The sequence below is a fragment of the Mytilus edulis genome, chromosome 1 (genome assembly GCF_963676685.1).
Source record: "Mytilus edulis chromosome 1, xbMytEdul2.2, whole genome shotgun sequence".
NCBI classification, from domain to species: domain Eukaryota; kingdom Metazoa; phylum Mollusca; class Bivalvia; order Mytilida; family Mytilidae; genus Mytilus; species Mytilus edulis.
Window position 1 is genome coordinate 7,976,043 of NC_092344.1, and position 25,665 is coordinate 8,001,707.

Genomic DNA, 25,665 nt, shown 5'->3' on the forward strand with positions numbered 1-25,665 from the left:
ACCGTCTGAGGCCACCAATTGGTCGACAATTCTACCGATAATTAGATATTGAAATCGATAATTAGATATTGAAATCGATAATTAGATATTGAAATCGATAATTAGATATTGAAATCGATAAGAAAGAGACAAATCAAGGGAACAAAAAACTGAGTGAATCGCATTAACTCAAAAACGTCATCAATCGGATGAGTCGAAAATTATTGTCTCCTACTATGTATGGACCATTCGCCATACTAGTTCACACTCAGCCAAAGTATATTAATCGGCAATACATTTAAAACTCCGGCACATCGTTTCGGTAAACCTATTTGTGATTCAAACTACACAATGTTGCATTGTCAATGTCAGCCGTTCTAAATCATAATTTACTTGGATTAGTTTTTGTGCATAAATAAACTCATCTTAGATACCAGAATAAAATTTTGTATACTTTTTATATATACAAAATATTTATGCCCAGTAGCCAGTACTTCGGTACTGGCATGAAAATACGGATTTTTTGTGTTATTAAAATTTGCTGTTACAAAATGATAGAAATTATTATAAATTAAGGAATGTATCTCCCTCATGCAAAGCTCTGATTCCTTTCAAGGATTTGGCTATACTTTTTGGACCTTTTGGATTATAGCTCTTCACCTTTTATATAAGCTTTGGATTTCAAATATTTTGGCCACGAGCATCACTGAAGAGACATGTATTGTCGAAATGCGCATCTGGTGCAAGAAAATTGATACCGTTAATTTTATTACTATCACTGGGTCGATGCCTCTGCTGGTGGACTATTAGTCCCCGAGGGTATCACCAGCCCAGTAGCCAGTACTTCGGTACTGGCATGAAAATACGGATTTTTTGTGTTATTAAAATTTGCTGTTACAAAATGATAGAAATTATTATAAATTAAGGAATGTATCTCCCTCATGCAAAGCTCTGATTCCTTTCAAGGATTTGGCTATACTTTTTGGACCTTTTGGATTATAGCTCTTCACCTTTTATATAAGCTTTGGATTTCAAATATTTTGGCCACGAGCATCACTGAAGAGACATGTATTGTCGAAATGCGCATCTGGTGCAAGAAAATTGATACCGTTAATTTTATTACTATCACTGGGTCGATGCCTCTGCTGGTGGACTATTAGTCCCCGAGGGTATCACCAGCCCAGTAGCCAGTACTTCGGTACTGGCATGAAAATACGGATTTTTTGTGTTATTAAAATTTGCTGTTACAAAATGATAGAAATTATTATAAATTAAGGAATGTATCTCCCTCATGCAAAGCTCTGATTCCTTTCAAGGATTTGGCTATACTTTTTGGACCTTTTGGATTATAGCTCTTCACCTTTTATATAAGCTTTGGATTTCAAATATTTTGGCCACGAGCATCACTGAAGAGACATGTATTGTCGAAATGCGCATCTGGTGCAAGAAAATTGATACCGTTAATTTTATTACTATCACTGGGTCGATGCCTCTGCTGGTGGACTATTAGTCCCCGAGGGTATCACCAGCCCAGTAGCCAGTACTTCGGTACTGGCATGAAAATACGGATTTTTTGTGTTATTAAAATTTGCTGTTACAAAATGATAGAAATTATTATAAATTAAGGAATGTATCTCCCTCATGCAAAGCTCTGATTCCTTTCAAGGATTTGGCTATACTTTTTGGACCTTTTGGATTATAGCTCTTCACCTTTTATATAAGCTTTGGATTTCAAATATTTTGGCCACGAGCATCACTGAAGAGACATGTATTGTCGAAATGCGCATCTGGTGCAAGAAAATTGATACCGTTAATTTTATTACTATCACTGGGTCGATGCCTCTGCTGGTGGACTATTAGTCCCCGAGGGTATCACCAGCCCAGTAGCCAGTACTTCGGTACTGGCATGAAAATACGGATTTTTTGTGTTATTAAAATTTGCTGTTACAAAATGATAGAAATTATTATAAATTAAGGAATGTATCTCCCTCATGCAAAGCTCTGATTCCTTTCAAGGATTTGGCTATACTTTTTGGACCTTTTGGATTATAGCTCTTCACCTTTTATATAAGCTTTGGATTTCAAATATTTTGGCCACGAGCATCACTGAAGAGACATGTATTGTCGAAATGCGCATCTGGTGCAAGAAAATTGATACCGTTAATTTTATTATGCAAGACGCGCGTTTTGTCTACAAAAACTCATCAGTGACGCTCGAATCCCCAAAAGTGGAAAAGGCCAAATAAAGTACGAAGTTGAAGAGCATTGAGGACCAAAATTCCTAAAAGTTTTGCCAACATCTAAGGTAATGAAAACCATTATTTGAAATACCACACAACAGAAAATGGAATTCACATGGGAAAACAGGAATCTCGCATTTGTTCCCGACTATGACTGTTTTGCTGACTGTGAATATGTAGTCGTAAATTCATGTTTTTTCCCCCTTTGTATTTGTGTGTTATGGTAAAGATAATTAATCACCCAGTTCATTTATTAGATTTTAGTTTGGGTCAACTACATCTACTAGTATACGATGTATTTGGTTTACAGTTTGATTTAGAAGAAACACCGACAAAGTTAGATAATAAAACTAATTATCTAATTACGACCACATTTTTATAATAATAGGTATTGTAACTTTCATTGTTATTAATAAATGTTAAATCAGTATTACAAACCTTATCTTCAATTCTATCCTAATTCTAATTTAATGGCACTTTTCGCATAAACAGTTCACTTAAATGTCAACTGATGGAGACATCTTTCAACAAATGAAATAAAGGCAACAGTAATATACCACTGTTCAATAGTCCAAATTCGAATAAACAAAACAAAAATTCAGGTAACAAAACAAAACCGAGGGTAAGACATCAAAATGAATGTAACTCCTCTATTCAATAAGCATTGTTTGGTTTATCCAATCGACGAAGCTGGTTTTGCACCTTGTTAAGTTAATCAAGTAGACGCAGCCGGTCTTGCTCTTAGCGTAGATAATACCCTTTGTCTTCGTTTGTCAAAATGATTGTAATTGAATAATGAGATTTGAACATCAGAATAATACAGTTATAAACTAAGATAGGAATTTAAAAAATGGGCTCCGAAATTAGAAAGAAAAAATTAAAAAAAATTTCTTGTTCAAAAAATACTTTACAAAACTGTTGCAGTTCAAGTAACTTTTTTATATTTGCAGCCGGTTACAATGCGTATCTTTTAAGCAAAGTGTACAAATAAATGTTAATCACTTACAAAACTGTTGTAGTTCAAGTAAAACTTTTTATATTTGCAGCCGGTAACAATAAGTAAATTTTAAGCATAGTGTAAAAATAAATGTTAATCACTTCCACAACAATAGAACTCAACATCATTTAAAGCTGTGTCATCACTGAAGCCTCCTTGAGGTTTCTGTAGTTTAGTTCTCAGCCCACAGATAGCACTTCCTTTTGCACATGACAAACTCCAAGCACCGTAACTACCCCAAAAACCGTTATCACCAATGCTGTGAGAACTGCTTACACTGTTTAAATTTCGACACTGAAATTTTACATAGTTGGCTGCAGTGTCATCTCCATTTTCCTGAAAAAAGTGTTAAAATGTTTAGCACTTAAAATATCAATACATTGTATTCTTACTATAATATTTCTTAATTAACGCTTTGAACTTTAAAGAAGTAAAAAAGGTCGGTACAGAAAAGTCCATAATCTTAAGGCATACAATTGTACCTTACTAGTACCATAATACTTTGTTTTTTAATTTATTTAAATGTATTTTTAGTTACACTAGACTTTATCCAAGTTAAGCGAAAGGCCCAAAAAAAAATTCAGCGAAACAAACTTTACAAGATCAACTCGTAAAGTAACGATTTTTGTCATTGGTTACTTCAACATTCGACTTCAAATAAATTCAAGCCTCTTCCGAATACACATGTAAAAAACACCTCTGCGTCAGTGAGCTGATTATGTACACTAATGTGCTTGATAATCATGTAGCATTTCTAGCTTGCATACTGTGTAAATCAAACTTTTATTATTATGTGAAGAAATCATTTGCCTGGAATTTTCCAATTGTATAGAAAATGATCTTTTTTAAGGCTTGATATAAAATCAATGTATCCTCTAAAATAGTTCTGGATTAATAAATGCAACAGAAGTATACAGTTGTTCGAAAGTCATAAATAGTTTGAGAGGAAACAAATCCGGGTTACAAACTTAAGCTGATTGGAACACATCAACTATAAAAGGAAGACAACGAAACAACAGAAACAAAAAACACGACGACAATGCAACACACACCCACAAATGAACTAAGCCCGTGCAAATTCTTTCGGTGAACTTATATCATAATATTATTACATTGAGCAAACATTATGAAATAAAAAGTCTGGACGTGCTGAGTAAACGAAAATAAGACTGTAAATAATGGTAAAATGACAAAAATACATACACGGTTATTAGTGAATATATTTGTACAATAAATTGTTCAAACTCATATTATATCGTCCGCATGTCACATCCTCTCTCTTCCAAAATAAATGGGGCGGGACACTTACTTTGGCAGCAGATAACACGTTAACTGTTTCCCTAACCGGTTTTAAAGTAAGCCCCTCTTACAGTTTTTTTTAATATTGTTTTTTCTTGACAATAATTCAGTTTACATGCGCAAAGTAAAAAGGGTAGCAGCATCGATCCTCTTTTAACTAAGTTCAAATGAAACTATACCTTTTGCAAACATAAAACTACAATACAAAGAACTTAGAAAAATAAAGGATTTACATCCTAGCAAACTTTAGTAACTTATAAAATAAGTGAAGCTAGAATTTGGAGATTCAACCTTTGATCGATGAAGTTAACTTGATTTCAACCAAGAAAATACCTGAATGGAAAGCTAACCATCAGTAGCCTCCCTCTGAATTCCCTAATGCATTATCTTTTAAAAGATATTTCGTCTTTGTTACATTGTTATCTATACATTATAACCTATCCTCGTCAACCAGTATAATCACAATATATCTACATTTAGCGCATACGCAGTAATACACAAAAAAACGGCTGTTCTGCGTTACGAACAACTTATTTTATTACCAGATATTCTCAATTTTCGACATCAAAACCCCCAGTTTACGTAGACCAAGATTCAGATACAATACATTTATCTCTGTTCTACAGCAAAATAAACAAATCAATCCATTTTAATTTAATTTTCATGGAAAAATTTCATAAAACGAAAATTCCGTGAAATGGTGTTGTTGTCTTGGCATGTCAACTAAACATGGTGACATCACAAGTATGTTTCCGTAAACAAAAAATTAAAAATGAAAATTGAGTGTTTCAAAACGAATTTCAGAACGAATAAAATTACAATGGAAAAAAATATATAAGTGAAAAATAATCATCGATTTATATAATATTACTAAAATTATCAAAATTAGGTAGAAAAGAACAGCCAAAAACAGTATCGTATGTATATGTCTTTCACGGTTAGCCAAATTACCGTATTTGTCTTATCAGAATCGAAATAACGCTCAGGGTAAAATAATCGAGTATAAATGCCTAACCCATAGTTAAATGAAAACAAATCTACGGCTGCCATGCATTATTTCTTAACTATTAACCACGGCATATGTAATGATATTATAAAGGTAAAAAACGACTGGAATGGGCTAAAGCAGTGCAATCAGTTTTGACAGAAAACAATTTTTTAAATACTTTATGCATCTTATTTAATAAAATAACAAGCTCACTACTTTTTTTAGAAAGCTCTATTCTTACGATAGATTCATTGTTTTTTGATTTTTAGAGGCACATTTGCGTTCCATTAAAGTTCCTTCAGATACTTGTCAATGTCTTTTGTTATCTAGGTAGTGTTTTATTATGTGATGTTTGTCTTTCTGCCGATTGTTTTTTCTTCTATGACTTACTTTTTCTCTTCATCGTTCTTCTTTGTGTACATTTGTGAAATATTTAAAAAAAAATAATAATAAGAGTTTTTCTTTCAATTTCTTTTTATCGAAGCTTATAATGTTGTTCGAAAGAATGGCTATAATGTTTCTTATTTTTTGGAATAAATACCTGGTTACTTTCAACTTGTAGAGAGAAGGCGGTTAAGAATTTTCCTGCACTTCCACATGTTATCAATCCTTTCCAATTTCCCCAACGGCCATACCCAGATGACACGTTATATCCGTTCTCGGAAGTATTATATCTGGTACCACACACCAATTCTATACCATTCAAAGAAGTATCGTCCTGCCAGGGAAGGAAACCTTGTCTTCGTTCAATCTGTTTCAACATTGCAATTTATTTATATTCTTATTAATGTTATTATTTTAATTATTGTTATAGATATCCATATTATTTTTACTTAGTTTTTTTATGATTGTGATGATGATATTACTTTACAGTTACAGCATGTGACTCGTTATTGTTCTGAGAATTACAGCTTTTGGGGGATTTAGTGGTGCAACAGAGAATAGATATACTAGTACTGGTCTCCTGTCTGAAATTTGAATGGTTTATCAGCTGTGTTGACAAAACTGATATTATTTCTTTTTTTTAATCATCATTAGTAAATATAAGTACACCATAAATGTTAGCAGCCGTATGCTTATTTTGACTGTACGAGATGTAAAGAATTAATTGAAATCACCTTTGCTGATACGCCCGGCGGTGAATCATCTATAATTGACACAATATAACTGACATATTATATGATAATTTCTAAAGCACCAAGAACTTCGACTTTTTTACATCATAACCTCCCGAGTTCACAAAGGTTTAAGTAACATTTTATCATGAACACGACGAGTGCCACATATGAGGCAGTATCTGCTTGCCCTTCCGGAGCACTTGTGATCAAATTCAGTTTAAGGAGGGGTTCATATTGCTTAGTCTTTAATTTCTAAAATTGGTTTTGTATACTGTTGTTTGAAGATTGATCGATGTTTTTTTTATATTGCCATGGCATTATCAGTTTGTTTTTGACTAATTAGTTGAATATCTCTTCAGTATCTTGCGGTTCTCATTAAAAATATCTATATTGTAAGATGAAGACGCCGATTTCATTTCTCAGTGGTGCTCTAAAGAAATAAAACAAAAACTCTATGGCAAATTCAAAAAGGGGTAGTCAATGAAATATGTAAACATCAAAGCTATCAATCGATGGAATAAATTATAAACAGCTGCCATATTGCTGACTTAGAACAGGAATTTTACAAAGAAAACGAGATATTGATCTTTGTTGAATAGCTAGTTAAACCTCACAAACTATTAAAAATCAGAAAAGTATCAAACTAAATCAAGCCATTTTGTACGTTGCATGGATAATAATTTCTTTTTGTTAAATTTTTCATCTTTTCGTATAATGAAGTTTTCTCAAGTATGACAGGAAATTAATAAATAAAACAAGAATGTGTCCAAAGTACACAGATGCCCGACTCGCACAATCATTTTCCATGTTTAATGGACCGTGAAATTGGGTTAAAGATCTAATTTGGCATTAAAATTAGAAAGATCATATCATAGGGATATGTGTACTAAGTTTCAAGTTGATTGGACTTCAACTTCATCAAAAACTTTAACCTGATACTTACACTTTCATTTTCTATGTTTAGTGGACCGTGAAATTAGAGTCTAAAGTATAATTTGGCTTACGAATTAGAAAGATTATATCATAAGCAACATATGTACTAAGTTTCAAGTCGATTGGAATTCAGCTTCATTAAAAACTACCTTGACCAAAACCTTTCACCTGAAACTTGCACTTTCATTTTCTATGTGCAGTGGACCGTGAAATTAGGGTCTAAAGTCTAATTTGGCTTTAGAATTAGAAAGATTATATCATAGGCAACATGTGTACTAAGTTTCAAGTCGATTGGATTTCAGCTTCATTAAAAACTACCTTGACCAAAAACTTGAAGCGGGACGAACGGAGTGACGAACGAACAGACGAATAGACGGACGGACGCACAAACCAGAAAAAATTATTCCCCTCTACTATCGTAGGTGGGGCATAAAGAGACGAGGAAACATCCGAATTAACAAATTTTTAGCTCTTTTGAAACAGCACTGTAAAACATTATATCATACCTTTAATTTATAACCACTGGCAAATTGTCCATCTGGACAAAAACTTGGTGCTTGCCATGTACCCCAGCGTCCACCATTTGACACTCTTAAAGTTCTGCCAATGCGCCTTGGAAACGTGGCATAACAAGCACATACGACTAAACTAAATAACAATAATACTCTACACATTCTTGATGAATTGGACTTTGTATCGCAGTTTATTCTGAAAGCATAAAAATATATTCTAAAATACATCATTTTCAATTTTCATAACATAACCCGTATTGAATCACATCAAAGCTCATATGATTGAGGGTAAAAATGGAAAGAATTGGCCGGCGAAAATATTCGTTATAGGCAGCAGCATACTTATACATGAAAAATCTTCAATGGTTCTTTATCATGTTTATTCTGATAAAATGTACTTTAATTTATGTTGCACAGACGACAATTGTTATATCTGTTTATTATTTGATTTAAAATATTGATCTTTAGTGGTATACATATACCAATGATATAATATTAGTGAAGTGTGTACTTACTGATATAGTCGACACATTTCAAGCTTACCTTGTTTAGTACTGTTCAAAAAGTAAAATCACAAAAATACTGAACTTGGAGGAAAATCAATTCGGAAAGTCCATAATCACATGGCAAAATCATATAACAAAACGCATCAAAAACGAATGGACAAGAACTGTCATATTCCTGACTTGGTATAGGCATTTTCAAATGTAGAAAATGGTGGATTAAACTTGGTTTTATAGCGCTAACCTTCTCACTTTAATGACAGTCTCATCAAATTCCGTTATATTTACATCTATGTGTTAACTAAAAAGACACAATAAATGAAAAAGTCAAAATATGGGTACATCAGTCATCATCGTATAACAATTTTAAAAGGAACAATTTAACAGAACACAAAAACATCTATCTACAAACACATTCATTGATTTGTGTGTCTGACGTCAGAAAATTGTATACGTCACATAGATTTTTTGTGCATACAAACAATTTTAAAATTTACCTAGGTAATGTTAGCATACAGGGTTAAAAAATAGGCAATGTTAGCATACAGGGTTAAAAAATCAAAAGTATGTAAGAATAAATTTCAGAAATAGACCGAGATTTAAACTAGTCCAAAAGTTATATATATTGAATTTATAAGAATTCACAAATAGTTTATTCCCCTACGCGATTGAATGATTTTGTCGTTTGTGGTTCAACGTATAGTGTAATTCATAACAAACCGTCTTATGGGTATAACCAGATAATTTCATCATATTATATAACTACCATTCAAGTTGTTTTTTTCCGTTTTGTAATCTTAAGATTTTCTTTGAATAATTAATGTTCTGGTTCCTAGAAAATTATATAGGAAAACCAGGTTCAACCCACCATTTTTTCCTTTAAAAATGTCCTGCACCAAGTCAGGAATATGGCCATTGTTATATTATAGTTCGTTTCTGTGTGTGTTACATTTTAACGTTGTGTTTCCGTTGTGTCGTTTTTTTACTATAAGACGTGTCACGGTACTTATCTATCCCAAATTCATGTATTTGGTTTTGATTTTATATTTGTTATTCTCATAGGATTTTGTCTAATGCTTAGTCCGTTTCTGTGTGTGTGTGTGTGTGTGTGTGTGTGTGTGTGTTACATTTTAATGTTGTGTCGTTGTTCTCCTCTTATATTTAATGCGTTTCCCTCAGTTTTAGTTTGTTACCCCGATTTTGTTTTTCGTCCATGGATTTATGAGTTTTGAACAGCGGTATACTACTGTTGCCTTTATCTATATAATTTGTATTTTTTTTCAAATGTACTTCGTCACATGAACTATAATTTTCTTTTCGTGACCTGATAATTAAACAACACACTCAACGTGAACAGTTAGGGATGTATCATGACATATACATATGTACTTTTATAACATGCAAAAGCCAACCAATATGGGATAATGTAATATTTTTACGGACGCAAAATATGAAAGAGGGGAGAAAAATACCAGAGGGATATGATAGGTTTACATTTTTAAAAATCTGAATTTTGCGAAAAGGGAGAGCAGAACCCTTACTAGAATTATGACAACTGCGATGATTTGAACTTTCCAATTGCCAACTTCCCAATTCTCAGCCAAACTAAAGTATTAACAAAAATATCGAACTCCAAGTAAAAATTTGAAAAGGAAGGCAGTTCATAAAACTTGAAATAATGAAATGCTTGAATATATCAACCAAATGAATTAAAAGTAAATATTTTTTAAGGAAGGTATGAAGTTCATGGATATGTAAAATTAGTCGTACAAAAGGTTCATCATATGAAGATATCTAATATTATGTATGTCTTGAAAACATGTACAACATAGCCTTGTAATAAAACAGGGCATGTTTTAGTGCCATAATCTTGAAACCAGTCTATCGAACCCATTGATATTAGTTTTAAAATTTAATCTTGTCAGAAGATTAAATGCATTATGAGTGAAAGTGAGGATTTTTGACTTCTAGTAAACCTAATGAACAGTTTTTAATTATTGTTGGTTGCTTAATGTCCAGCAGCAAATATCAATTAATTGAGACTGTTGTCTCCAAACTAGATGGCATGATTCCTACAGACCTATATGCAAAGTCTTTTGACCTTCAGAAGTACACTTCTTCCAAAATTTGCAATCCTCCTCGCTTTATCAGAAACATTACGTAAAGTTGGACATTTAAATTCGAGCGAATATGTTGCAACAATAAAACACAAGATTGAGTTAATTCGAAACCCGCCGAACAAACGGGTCAACATAAGACTAGATGCAACATCTTTGGTAAGCGCCGAGTTCTTAAGGAGGTAATTTTTGCTTAAAAAAAATATCATAACTCCATAGGCTCTAACTTATCACCCATCAATTTCAGTCTTATTCTGTAGCATTGGAAATCAGTTCCGGGAAAATATGATACGTTCCAATATCTTTCCAGGCTCGTCCACTTTCACTGATAATTTTCAAGGAACTAATAGCCTTAGTGACCTAATGAAACGTTTGAAGTGTCTAAGTCCAGTTTTGAGTTTTGAAATGGAGATTGACTGCTGACAACGCTCCCTTTGTTGAACTCTAAATTCGTTTCTTCATCAACATTAGTTAGTCAGTAAGCCTCACCCCCTCCCCCACTTTCCCTTATATTCCATAAACGTCCTTTTTCACGCTAGAATATCCGGTATTTGATCTTCAATGAGGCTAAATTTGGTTTATTATAGTGATGCTCATAGGGAATTACGAAGCAGGTATCTGAATAAAGGTTATTGTAGGTATTGTCTTTGCTTAGACATAAATAACTTTGTCAAACCTTCAATGAATTTTTATGTCATTTGGACAGAAGCTTGAAGAATATTTATAAAACCAAACAAGTACAAAGTTGAAGAGCATTGAGGATCCAAAATTCCAAAAAGTTGATGTTAAAGCTTCCTACTTTGTAAAGGATCACTCTGATTCAAACAAAAATTTCTCTAAAACTGACATTATCAAGCTGCTTGATTTCTTGATAGACAACATATTTGTTTCGTTCGGAGGACGTGTTTTTCATCACACTATCGTTATTCCAATGGGAACGAATTGTGCCCCTCTTCTTGCCGACTTGTTTCTTTATAATTTTGAGGCTGCCCTCATACAGGAACTTCTTAGGAAGAAAGATAAAAAGTTAGAAATATACTTTAACTCTACTTTCCGTTATATAGATGATGCTCGTTCACTAAATAATTCAAAATTTGGTGACTATGTCGAATGCATCTATCCCATTGAACTAGGGATGAAGGATACAACAGATACAATTAAGTCGGCCTCATATCTTGACTTACATCTAGAAATTGACAATGAGGGTCGATTGAAAACAAAACTTTACGAAAAAAGATATGATTTCAGCTTTCCAATTGTGAACTTTCCATTTCTAAGTAGCGACATTCCAGTAGCACCTTCATACGGTGAATATATCTCCCAATTGATCCGATATTCCCGTGCTTGCATTTCCTTTATGGAATAACCGTTTCACAAATGATATCGGATATGTTCCTTACGTCGTTACTACAATCCCCTTCCCTTTCATAAATGTTACCTACCGAATTAGACTATTTACCGGATTTGTTATCTCATTCGCAACACGACGGGTGCCACATGTGGAGCAGGATCTGCTTACCCTTCCTGAGCACCTGAGATCACCCCTAGTTTTTGGTGGGGTTCGTATTATTTATTCTTTAATTTTCTATGTTGTGTCATGTGTACTATTATTTGTCTATGTGTCCTTTTTATTTTAAGGCATGACGTTGTCAGTTTATTTTCGATTTATGAGACATACACACCGGATTCTGCGGAACTCTTTGCGAATATATCATGTTTTTTTTATAGCTTCATATCTAATGTTTAACAGAATGACACTTATACTTTTGAGTTTTATATGCACTCACACATTTTGGATTACATTTCATTTATACCTTTCGAGATTAATGATTTAAAATAGTAATGAAAATATTCTGTAATTGCATTTTTATAAAAAAATAAAAAAAAAAAAAAAAACAGACTTACACTGACTGGCCATTTTTGTACCAAAATTTTGTCTTTGCGATATTTTCATATTTTATTTCATATTGTTCTTATATATTATCTTTTGTCAGTTTCGTTTTACAAGTTTTCAGATTTTTATCAATTTACATCTGTTTCTAAAATTTTTTGTATGTCATGGTATAACCCAAAATGTCATGATTGGTGTTATGTTTAAGTATCAGGTCACAAAAAGGAAATTATATTTTATGTGACGAAGTATATTTGAAAAAGATGACAAATAATAATAGCCATATTGAAGATCAAATACCGATATTGTATTGTGAAAATAAAATAGTAACTTCTGCAGATAACATTGCAAAATCGTATATGGAATCTTCACTTTCACTCATAATGCATTCAATCCTCTCACAAGATTAAATTTTAAAACTAAAATCAATGGGTTCAATAAACTGGCTTCTAGATTATGGCCCTACAAAATGCCATGTTTTGTAACAAGGCTATGTTGTACATGGTTTCAAGACATACATAATATTAGATGTATTCATCTGATGAATACCGTTTTTATATCTCCATGAACTTCATACCTTCCTTAAAAATATTTACTTTTAATTCATTTGGTTGATATATTCAAGCATTTCATTTTTTCAAGTTTTTAAACTTCTTTCCTTTTCGATTTTCATTGGAGTCTTATAGGTTGTTATTTTTGTTAATACTTTAATTTGGCTGAGAATTAGGAAGTTGGCAATTGGAAAGTTCAAATCATCGCAGTTTTCATAGTTTCTAGTAAGGGTTCCGCTTTCCCTTTTCATGTTAAAGGTATAAACCTTTAATACCAATATATGATACTACAAATGCAACTTTTATCATGGTTTATTTTTGAAAACAACAAGGGTTTTGTTTTATTTTTGCTTTTTTTAAATTTGGTCAGTGTCTAATACTAGGTTATGTTGTTACTCTGCATTCGTCGTGTGTCTTAATTTTTCTAACATTTCAAAAATATTACTAATATAAAACAGATGATGTGATATAATTGCCAATGAGACAACTCTCCACAAGAGCCCAAATGACACAGAATTAAAAAATAACACGGCCTTCAACAACGAACAAAGCCCATACCGCATAGTCAGCTTTAAAAGGCCCCGAAATGGCAAATGTAAAACAATTCAAAAAAGAAAACTATATAACGGCCTTATTTATCTACAAAAATGAACGAACAAAATATGTAACACATCGACAAGCGACAACCATTGAATGATAGGCTCCTGACTTGGGACAGGTACATACATAATGTGGCAGGTTTAAACATGTTAGCAGGATCCCAACCCTCCCCTTTCCTGGGCAACTGGTGTAACATTACAACATAAGAACGAACTATAAAAATCAGTTGAAAAAGGCTTAACTCATCAGAGGATACAATAAGAAATACTATACAGAGTGGATGTGCCAGGTGCTTCTTTATCTCATACAACAACAACAAAAACAACACACAACACATAATACATAATTGAAAAAAAGAAAAGAAAAAAAACCAATATGATTTCAAAAATACATACACTGTATTATAAGAAAAAATTAAGAAACACAAAATAATTCGAGAAAACAGAATAAAATAAAACCATACCCGAAAATTGACAAAACAATTCCGACTTACTAACTCACAGAAAGGAGTTTTTCAATATAACAAAGTAGAAGCATTAACAACTCAAAGATATTGTGTTGTACAAGTTATTATCTTTTTCTCAACAAAAATTGTACAAGTAATTACTGGTACAATTATATTTGTACAGGTAATAACTTGTATAATGGCATCATACAAGTAATTACTCATACAAAGTATTTGTACAAGTAATAACCTGTACAAAATAATCAAATGTACACGACATATATATGTAACTGTATATACCATTTTTTATAGTCTATCATAACTTTTTTTAGAGTGGCTCTTGTTTTGTATTGGAAATTGTAATATTATGCAAATGTTTTACAAGAGATGAGACTCAAATAATTTATTTTATCCTGATTAAGAGTAATTTCTCGCTATTTGATTGGCTTATATTGTCCTAATAAATTTCAGTACAATTTTTTTATTACGTCAATACGAATTATCTCCCTTATTTATTACGTCAATTTGGAATTATCTCCCTTTTACCATTGACCTAATAAAAATTTTTAAAAAAACATTTGCTTTATAGTACTAATATTTTCAATTTTTAACAAGTTTAGATTAAATATCTTAAATATATTTGGTTGATTATTGTACAAATATTGAATTTGAATATAATAATATGTAATATAACAAAATCAGGATAAATTCGTTACACAGTGTTCAATTGTCCTAATACGGAATTTATCGGGTAATAAAATTCATATCGGGTTTGGCTTCGCCTCACCCGATATGAATTTGATTGACCCGATAAATTCTCGTATTAGGACAATTGCACACTGTGTAACTAATAGTCTTGTCTCGTCTATCTATATATTTAAAAATATACTTTAAACTTAGTGATTGTGCATGTGTGATGGTCCATCAGAGTATTTGGACAATTAGCGTATGGTCATTACCATAGTTTTGTGAAATCTTTGCATCATGCATTAGATATTACGCATTTTTCATTTCACGTGTCATTTGCATTGAAGGTTTTTCATTATGAAGTTTATTTTTCAAATTACATTTACTATAATTTAAGCGCAAACGTTTTTATTAGTTAATATTATATTTGAAAAAAAACCAGCAAAACGTTCGTATACTTATAAGTACATATAATCGGGAAAACATATTTGACATAATATAACTCTTCATCCTAAAGGTAAAACTTGAGAACAAAACTTGAGCATGCAAGAAAAGCATTAATGTGGGCCTGGTCAGAAAGGAATACTTGTATACAAACAGATGGTAAAAGTTTTAAACAAAATAGGTCATACGCATGGGTGCATTTAAATCAGTACGATTTTATTCTAATAGTTATATAAAGTGAACCCTTGATAATTTGGGATCACCTGTGCAAAGATTCGTTAAATTTAAAAAAATAAATAAATAATAAAAACGAAATAGGAGAGCAAATTCTGCCTTTTGCACAGATTGTAAATACATGTTACGTACTACCAAACTTCCGCGAACCAGTTCGCTCTTAAAGGGGCACTATCTACGAGATATATAAAAAATCTAATATATTAATTTTTTTGCTCAATCATTTATGAAAGTGAAATAATAAAGTGAAAGCTTTCATTTTTTCAAAATTAGTTAAAAAAAACATTGATTATGAATTATTCACTTGCAAGTGAATAATACGACCTCATTGAATCTGTATTCATGTGAACTTCAATTTAACCCCTTAGCTTGAGATGGATAACACGTGAATTGTATGTGTAAAGTTATTTAAAGAAAAAAATGTCAACATTGAAAGTGAAACAAAGGTAAATCATTTGATTGACTGATACGATCCACATAAAATCATTCTTACACAGGTAAAAAAACCAATAATAAACATTTATTTTTCATCTATAATATGAAATTAAGTAGACCTAGAATAATCCAACAACTCGAGTTTCTTAATTTATTTATATCTATATTTATATTTACATCGCTTATATGGTCATCGGATGACTTTAGAAGTAAACTCGATAATTAGTTAGATGGCTTCGGGACTAAAATACACACGAAATGAAGCTACGTATTTGCATGCCCGTGCCCTGTTAAATTGATTATTTTAGATTTTTAATAGTTTGTATAAATGTTTTACATTGTTATTAAATAAATATGAGAATTTGATTAAAATCGGTGAACATGAATTTGACATCTAGTGCCCCTTTAAATGCAAGGAAATTGTATGTTAACACTTTTAACACAAGCTAGGCAAGTTACAGTTTTTACATTAAATTTGAATTTTATTCATAATTGACAACTTACAACTACCATAGTAGTTTCTTTTGAAGCCAACGAATGATTTGTATCTGTACGAATTTCAAGTTTCAAACTTACGCACGTAAACGCAAGTGACTTAGGCTTACAATTATACGGACTTATAAGACATAAATTATTTTGTGGTTGTCTCCCTTTGCCGGTTTCAGAATGTCAAATTTCAGTCGGATAATATTCTTTTAATTCTAATTAACACTCATGTACTAAGCAAGGACCGTTCGATATTGGGGGAGGGGGGCGTGGTGTGAATTTAAAAGGAAGATATTTCTGCCCATTAGATAATTTTCAAAACAAAATTTCCGAATCAATATCTCTCCCCCACCCCCCCCCCCCCCCCCTAGCGGACCAATATCGTTTGTGACGTCAATATATCGCCTGCATTGGCGTTCAGAGATTTAAGAAGAAAAGGCAGACATTTTTCGTCAGAGTAAATTCTGGGTTTTGTATTAATATATTTCTATGTAATGTAAGAAAAATGTAAGAAAAACTTATACATATTTCTACGTAATACAACATGTAATTATCAGAAAAGAATTTTTTTTTTTATGAGATTCAGTAAAGATAAATTTTTGGTAAGTTTTGCAGTGGGATTTAACGTTAGGCGTGGTTTTGTATAAAATCCTTCAAACGCATAACTAATTGATCTCTATAGCGAGGATCGATATATATAAGTTCTGAATTAAACCAACGTACACACTTGCATGAAATAAGTAAAAAAGGATTTGTTGTTCACATTTCGAATATTAGTTTTTCAGATTGTGTGAAAGTAATATGAGAAGAACGGCCCGGAAGACTAGGAGCCCGTATGCGGCGGCCAACAGGAAGTCCGCACACCATTCTTCAGATGGGGAAACAGTAATTTATCGGAGGACTGGAAGTGTGAATGCCACTACTCAGCGAGTTCCCCAGCAGCAACCGACCGCAAGCCTGAGTCCTGAGTTGGAGCAGGTGGCAGATACTGTCACCCAACGCATCGTGCCAGAATTAAAGGACCAAATAGCTAAAGCAATTGAGGCTATCCAGAGGACACCCACACTCTGCTCAACCCCAGATACAGATTTGTCAGGTATAAATCTCACTAATAACAGCATACTTGTAAATGATAATGATAATATTGCCCCTGTTAAAAGTTTCAATGATGACCTTGGAGTGCACATTTCACAACAAGTGAGAGACAAAATTATTAATGGGGAATATGTAGAATTAGAAAACTTATTGCTTATTTCTCATTCCGAGCAAACAAGGGCAGTAGTTATGGATAATAATGGAAATCTTAATTTAAAACCAAAATCCGGAAAGAAAATATCCGACATTAATACATGGTTCGATGCTATCTTAATTTATACTAGCATTTATACAGCAGCACATCCTAGTAGTACTCCGGGTTTACTGAAGTATATTTATAATGTAAAATTGGGGGCAGGCAGATGTGCTGATATGGGTTGGTTAACCTATGATCAACAATTTAGACTAAAACGTGCCAGAAACCCATCAAGGAATTGGGGTTGTGTAGACATGGAGTTATGGCTTCTGTAAATTTCCCAGGGTGTAACTCCTACACAAGAACCTCAAATATCTCAAATGAATGCAGGAAAATGTTTCTTGTACAACAATAAAGGTAGATGTGGCCGTTCAGCTTGTCGTTATCTTCATAGGTGCTTAAAATGCGGGGGTGCTCATGCAGCTTTGTTTTGCAATTTAAAAACTACACAACACAGTCAGAATGAGAAAAGAAAGCCTTATGAATCATTTCGGAGTGACTTTCGGAGAGAAAAAAGCTATAAAAACAATGTCAATGGATTTAGATTTAAGTCCGCATCGTCAGTCCCAGGAAGTATATAGCCAGTATAGGCTAACGGAATTAGGAAAGACACCGATTAAAGTGGAAAGATTAAGACATTTTTTAAAAAGTTTTCCAAATAAAATTGATGCACATTATATTGTTAGATGGATTTACAAATGGATTTAAAGTAAATTACATGGGTCCGCGTCAAGCTGTAAATTGTTCGAATTTGATTTCGGCAAAGCAGCATGAGTCTGAATTAGAGGAAAAAATTACGAAAGAGATTAACGCAGGGCGAATAGCGGGCCCCTTTAAAAACAAACCTTTTTCTAACCTCCGCTTATCACCGATAGGGCTTGTAGCTAAAAAGTCTCCTCCTGGCTCTGAAATTCACGGATGGCGTATGATACAACATTTGAGTTATCCACTGGGAAGTAGTATTAATAGTTTTATTGACCCCCAATTAGCAACTGTGCAATACACATCCTTTGACAAAGTTCTTGGCACTATTAGTAAACTAGGAAAAGGGGCAGAAATTGCACGAATGGATATAGTCTCGGCATTTAGATTATTAATATTGCACCTTGATGAATTTGTTTTATTTGGTTTTCGCTTTCAAGACAACCTTTATTTCCAGAAAGCGCTCCCAATGGGATGTTCGGCGGCGTGCGCGCTGTTCGAAAAGTTTTCATGTTTTTTAGAGTGGTTGGTCCGTTTTCAATCGCACAAGGAATCAATAGAGCATTATTTAGACGATTTCCTGCTTGCCGGAGAAGCTCGGTCGGGGGAATGTTTACATCTCATGAACAATTTTAGGACTATTTGCAGCGATATTGGAGTTCCTCTAGCGGAGGAAAAAACTTTAGGTCCTACGTGTATTATGACTTTTCTGGGATTAGAAATAGACACTTTGGAGATGGTTATTCGGATACAACAAGACAAACTAACAGAGGTTAAGGGAAAACTGGAATTGACTATAAAGAAAAGAAAAATCACTCTAAGGAATCTTCAATCTTTAGTGGGCTCCCTAAATTTTTGTGCCAAAGCAATTCCGTCAGTTCGGGCTTTTAACAGGAGGTTTTGTGATGCTATGTGCGGTATACAAAGGTCAAATCATTTTATCCGAGTAACACTAGGTATGAAGGAGGACATAAAAACTTGGCTTACATTTCTCGAGAATTTCAATGGTACTTTGGCTTTTGATGAGAGCGAATGGCTTTCAAATAGTAAAATTCATTTGTTTACAGATAGCGCTGGTAACCCAGATTTAGGTTGTGGGGCTTACTTTTCAGGCCGATGGGCTTATTTTCAATGGCAGTCTAGTTGGGAAAACACTGACGTTATGGCTGATATAACCTTTTTGGAGTTAGTGCCTATTGTGCTATCGATTTTGTCGTTCAAAGAGGATTTGTACAACAAGCGAATACTTTTTCATACAGATAATAAGGCACTTGTGAGTATTTTGAACAAGAAATCCTCAAAATCGAGACGGGTGATGGAGTTTTTTGTTCGGCCTTTTGTATTACAAACAATGCTTTTTAATATGCAATTTAAAGCAGTACATATTGAAGGTCGTTCGAACTTTATTGCTGATGCTATTTCACGTAAACAGTGGCACAGATTCCGCATGGTAGCACCACAAGCAGAGACAGAGGCGACACCAATCCCAGAAACTTTTCTGCAGCTGATTTCCGGTCTGAAATTGATCGTCTAGTAGATGCCTCGCTAGCTTCGAACACGAAGGATACATATAGAACGGGATTGCGGAGTTTCGAGATATTTCGGAAAGACTTTAATATGGAGTGCGTGTGGCCGCCTCCCCCCTCGCATATTGTGCTTTTTATTGCATATTTATCACTGAAAGGGAGAGCACATAAAACTGTCAGCTGTTACGTGACTGCTATCGGTTTTCGTTGCAAGGTTCTACAGTCTCAATTTATGGACTATTCACAAAATTTTATTATACGAAAAATGTTAGAGGGTTTGAAACGCAGTAAGTTCTCGAAGGATAAGAGGCTTCAAATTACATCGGAACTTTTGACTAGGATAATTGAAAAGTTGCCATCGGTTTGTTATTCAGCATACGAATCTTTGCTTTTTGCGGCAGCTTTTTCAGTCGCCTTTCATGACTTTTTAAGAGTTGGAGAATTAGTTTACACAAAATTAGGTCAAGCGCAAAATATAATATCAATACACGGTACACAAATTTTATGGGGAGCAAAAGGGGAGTTTATTAGGCTTCACTTAACGCACTCTAAGGGGGATCAAACTGGTAAGGGTATTTCTATTGATATAAGGAAGACGGATTCAACAGTTTGTCCAATACTGCTATTAAAAACATACCTAAGAGTAAGACCAAATAAAAATGGTCCTTTACTCTGTCACCTTGGTGGAAAATGCGTGTCTCGTTATCAGTTCTCTGGTATATTATCTAAAGCATTGAATGTAATAGGTATTGATTCAAGTGGCTACAAGTCACATTCATTCAGGATTGGGGCAGCTTCAGAAGCCTCTGCTAAATGAGGAAAATATGAAGCTAGGACGATGGAAATCTGGGGCATATAGGTCATATATCAGATTGTAAAAATTTTATTTTAATGTGGTCATTTATTGACATAAAGACAATTATTGTTTATATATAGCTGTACATAGGTGGTATATATATGTTATTAAACGTTTAATTGTGTTTTAATAGGGATACTTGAGAGATATGAGGAAAAGTCTGTTTGGATAATAGGCTCGTCCATTGTAAAACATGCATTTACCCATGCCCGCACCACTTATGACGGCATCCATTTGGGTTTGAAGCGGAAAAAATGTACCATTTGGTGGCAAGGTAAAGGGGGCATGAATTGGCAAGAATTAGTACCAAGGATAAAATATTTATTAAGATTTGAACAGGAGCCAGATTTTTTAATTATACATTTTGGGGGCAACAACATAGGCTCCTGCAAGTTACATAATTTTAGACGGCAAATTAAGTCGTCTCTTTGTAAGGTTTCAGAATTGCTCCCTAAAGCTAAATTAATTTGGTCCCAGATACTACCAAGGCTAGTTTGGCGGAATGGCCAAAACATTAAGTCTCTGAACCGAGCTGCGGTCAGAATAAACAATTTTGCTGGTTGGTTATGTCTTAAGTCTGGTGGAGGATACATTAAATATCCTGAAATAACATGGAATGAGAAGGGACTTTTCAACATGGACGGTGTTCATCTTTCAAACATGGGGAATGAACTATTTTTGTATAGAATTCAAAGTTTTCTCCAGGAAGTTATGTAAGAGTTCCTAATGAAAGAAAATGTACAGATAATGATTTAGTGTACAAACTGTGTGGTTACTTCTAATAATGTTTTGTTGATTTAAGTCGTGCACTTGCAATAGTGTGCTATGACGTTCGTTTATTTAAAGGCTTCACCCTGCAAGAGAAGGGATAAATATAAATATGTAGCAACCAAGTCAATAAGGCCACGGCTTGTTGCGTCGTTTTCTTTTATTTCATGGCGGTGGTCGCATGTTTAACATGTTACATGCGACCATTTGGCGGGAAAGCGACACAACGCCAAACATCTTGCTTCCTGTTCACATAATGGACTCTAATATCCGTTACTGAGCTTCTGTTCCCAGGGCCAGTATTTTTAAAGTCAATGTCAGTATTGGACAGTAATGATAAAGTGCTCTTTTTGTACAGATGGTTTTTATTGATCATTCTTGATCCATGCTAATGTTATAATTGATCAATCGTGATCCATGCTAAAGTTTTTAATTGATCAATCGTGATCCATTCTTATATTATAACTGATCAACAGTGATCCACGCTAATGTGTTAATTTTGATCATTTGTGACTCATGATCATGCTAATGTTTCATCTTTATTGATGATAAATTAATGTTTGATAAATTTGTGAGCCGTGGCCTTTATTTTGCCAATAAAAATAATAATTCATTTATATCTCTTTGGTATTTATTCAAGCATAAATCTTAAGTTAAAGAAAAAATCAAGCAGGCAATCAATGACAAAATAGGCTCAATCGAAATTTCTCCAAAAATGTTAGAAATAAAACAAATTTATTCATGTACCCCCTGAAAATAAAAGGGTTGCTTCCTTATCAAAAACATGGTCATGTATTTAGCTGAACGAAAGTAAAATGTGTACAAAAGTAAGACTATAACACATTTCCAGAAAAAAGGTTTACCACAAAGTTTTTTTTGGTATTCTTTGTTTTTTAAAGTCAATACTTTCCTTTCTTTTTTATCCGTTTTCCGTTTTCTCGGGACTGAGGGAATTATCGACCTCACTATACAAAATTTATAGGTCTGCTTCGAAATGTGCAGAAAGCTGTTCAACTATCTGACTATGCCTCATAAGGTCAGGTCAAGTAAGATAAACGATACTGTAGTTCCATCGGGAAATCGGAGGAGTAAATCGGTTTATATGTTACAGTTCATAAGTTGACAAAGTAACAGGCCGACAGGTTGACAGGTTGACTTTAAAAAGGTCCACAATGTTGACAAGTGTTAAGGTCGACAATTTGACAGATCGACATGTTTAAAATTCGATAAATGCATAAGTCGACAGGTTGACAAGTGTACAGGTTAAACGTCGTTTGAAGTTGAGTTATGTGTTTGACTTGCAAAGAGAAGGGCTGGATTAATAAATGATCCTGATGAAGAACAAGATGTTCTTACGGTTGCAGAATAAAGTCAAGAATGTTTAAATTTCGTTCTTAAAAGATAAAATTGTCAATATTTAAAAAACCTTTTTTGTCCATTTTTCAAATTACAGTCCTTGTGGTTAATTAAGTAAGGACGGATCCTTTTCATTTTTTTGTATACCAACTAGTGTAGGTGAGTGAGACTCAACTGATATACATAACAGCAAGGACTGTGATCTGAAAATTGAACTGTATAAACTGAAAAATCTAAACTTTTCAGTTCGATTTGGTCGTTTCAGTCTGATTATTAATATTTAGTGGCAAGTTTCACGTCGTCGCTACGAAAACATGTATGTGCATCAAGTTTAATTTAGAATAAAGAAGTTAAATAACTTAAACCTTTGTCTCATGATTATATGACTTGAAACACAATAATTGTTAGATACATCGAGAAAAAATATATACTGAACATTAATGATATGTATTATCTATAATAATAAAAAATGACTCAGAAAATAAAATAAACTTAAAACCTAAAAATGTCAAAGATCAGAGTCAAGTTCAAGGCCACTAACAACTAATAAAATAATCATGCATATAATACTAGTCTGATAGCTATCCGAATCAAAACACTAACAACAGAAATTTTAAACAAAGCAAATATGCTGCTTTATGCAGCTTTGATTGTCACTTATGCGTAATTTAGTTCCAATATTTAAGGCAATGCAACAGGAAAAAATATAAAGATTTCTATTTCCAAAAACCTTACTCGACATGGTTCACCAGTCATGGTAATGTATCGGTTTGATTGACAGCTAAGCTTGTACAACAATGCCATGTGACAGTCAATTTCTAAAGTTTATGCGCTGATCGTGGGAAAAGGGTCCAACAATCTTAGAATCAATCCATGCTTCGTTGACATAAATGTTAGAGATATTATAACCCATTCTGCGTAATTTGATACCGTATCTTGTATTTGATAACTCACATGTTGGCTTGGATTTTTTTGTCGAAACGCCGAACTTTTCTCTTCACGAGACAGCCTTCTTTTTTTTTAGTAATTACCTGTCTCCAGCAATGCTTCGAGGGGTAATAGTAACACAATGATACCTTCAATTCCTCTGTCTGTCCGTCGGTCTGTCCGTTCGTAACACTCCTGTTGGCACTCTTGAACCTAAATCCTTCAAGAAATTCTAAACATGAAACATGGCAAATGTATAACACAGCGATATGGTTTTTTTCACTTTCCATAATGAACTTTCCAAGGAAAATAAAATTGGGAATGGAAATGGAAAATGTGCCAAAGAGAAAACACAACCATAGAGCAGACAACAGTCGAATGCCATCAATTGGTCTTCAATGCAGCGAGAAACTCCCCCACACGGAGGCGTCCTTCAGCTGGCCAAGTTTTCAAACTACTTTTCTTGATTATGGCACACACGACACAGATCATTCATTGAAAAAAAGAAAAGCTGGGTTATCAATAAGACAAAAAAAGGTAAAGCCCTTACTCATTTTAAAGGCAATCAAATAAAATAACTCCCAGAATGATCTAATAATCAGATAATCATGGTATTTTAATATGCCCAAATATTAGAAAAAATCACAACTTTCATGTATATTTATGCACCTAATTTACGGAACTTGTACAAGGTCCTTTATCCTTGATAAAATTTATCCTTTTTAGAATATATATGTGAAAAAAACTCATTTTCCCGTATACTCTTTGAACGCTATGTTAACAATTAATTTGGTTGACCACAGAAACTCGTTTTGCACGAAAATATGAAACATTTGTAACTGTATATATTGAGAGCCGCTGTGACCCCCCCCCCCCCCCTTTTCAATTTTCCCCTAAGAAATGCATTAAAAATAATTATTCGACGTCCTTGAAATTCTCGCCCGCAAATTATCATTATTCCAGCTAGAAAATTTCAAAGTATATACCTGTGGCCCATGCGAACATGGCCTTTTGTATAAGACAAGTGTATACTCTGAGTCTCGCTCGTGGAATACGCTATATTTAATAAATTTGAATTTTTGTTTAATTCAGAAGTTAAATGGTCAAAGGGAGTTAGCAATGAACATATTTTTGAAATGTTAACGTTTGTTAAGTACGACAAAAACTTAAAATTATCTACTGAAACATAGAATCTGACAAGCATTTTATCAATTTAAAAAATAAAAATTGACTATAAAAAAAAGACAAGTTACCTTGTATTGGTTAACTCCAGTAAATGTATACAATACAAGATTGATACATATTATATATAGTGACCTGTCAGAATAACGCTATGACGATTTTGTGTTTCTAAAAATTGTTTATTTGAGTTTTTTCAGGAGGTGGGACCTACAATGTACCTTATTTTTTTTAATTTATTGACGGATGTTACAAGGCGAGGTTACTCGACAAATTAATTCTAGGAATTGCCATAGGTTTGTGTTGTAAACAAAATGATTTAAGGAGTTGTTTAGATTTAAAACAGTGTCGTTCCACTCCATATCCTTTTCATGAACAAAGTCACAATCATCGGTGTTTTGATAATGTAGTCGCTGAATATTCATCTATAAGGACTTGGTACTTACTGATAACCTTGAAAAGAAAAATTTAAAGGTTAAGGAACAGTAAATGTGTCATCTTTCAATTTTGCGTACAGCATTGGCAAGTTGAAATCAACTCTCAATTGTGACTGGGGATTCTGGTGAATAAAATAGTGTCCCTGTTGGTCTTCTTCCGAGCG

General features: G+C 33.4%; 1 protein-coding gene across 2 annotated transcripts; it reads right to left on the reverse strand.

Moving 5' to 3' along the window:
- Positions 1 to 3,137: 3,137 nt before the first annotated feature.
- On the reverse strand, positions 3,138 to 25,216 carry LOC139523016 (vitelline membrane outer layer protein 1 homolog). 2 transcript variants are annotated; one of them, XM_071316750.1, is made up of 4 exons: positions 25,139 to 25,216; positions 8,061 to 8,262; positions 6,045 to 6,254; positions 3,138 to 3,552 (listed from the first exon to the last, which is right to left on the reverse strand). In XM_071316750.1, exons 2-4 carry the CDS (start codon positions 8,226 to 8,228, stop codon positions 3,310 to 3,312), a joined length of 621 nt encoding a protein of 206 aa, XP_071172851.1. In that variant the 5' UTR covers positions 8,229 to 8,262; positions 25,139 to 25,216; the 3' UTR covers positions 3,138 to 3,309. The 2 variants fall into 2 exon arrangements, with proteins under 2 accessions (XP_071172851.1, XP_071172858.1); XM_071316757.1 differs by lacking the exon at positions 25,139 to 25,216 and adding an exon at positions 8,610 to 8,719.
- Positions 25,217 to 25,665: the final 449 nt, after the last annotated feature.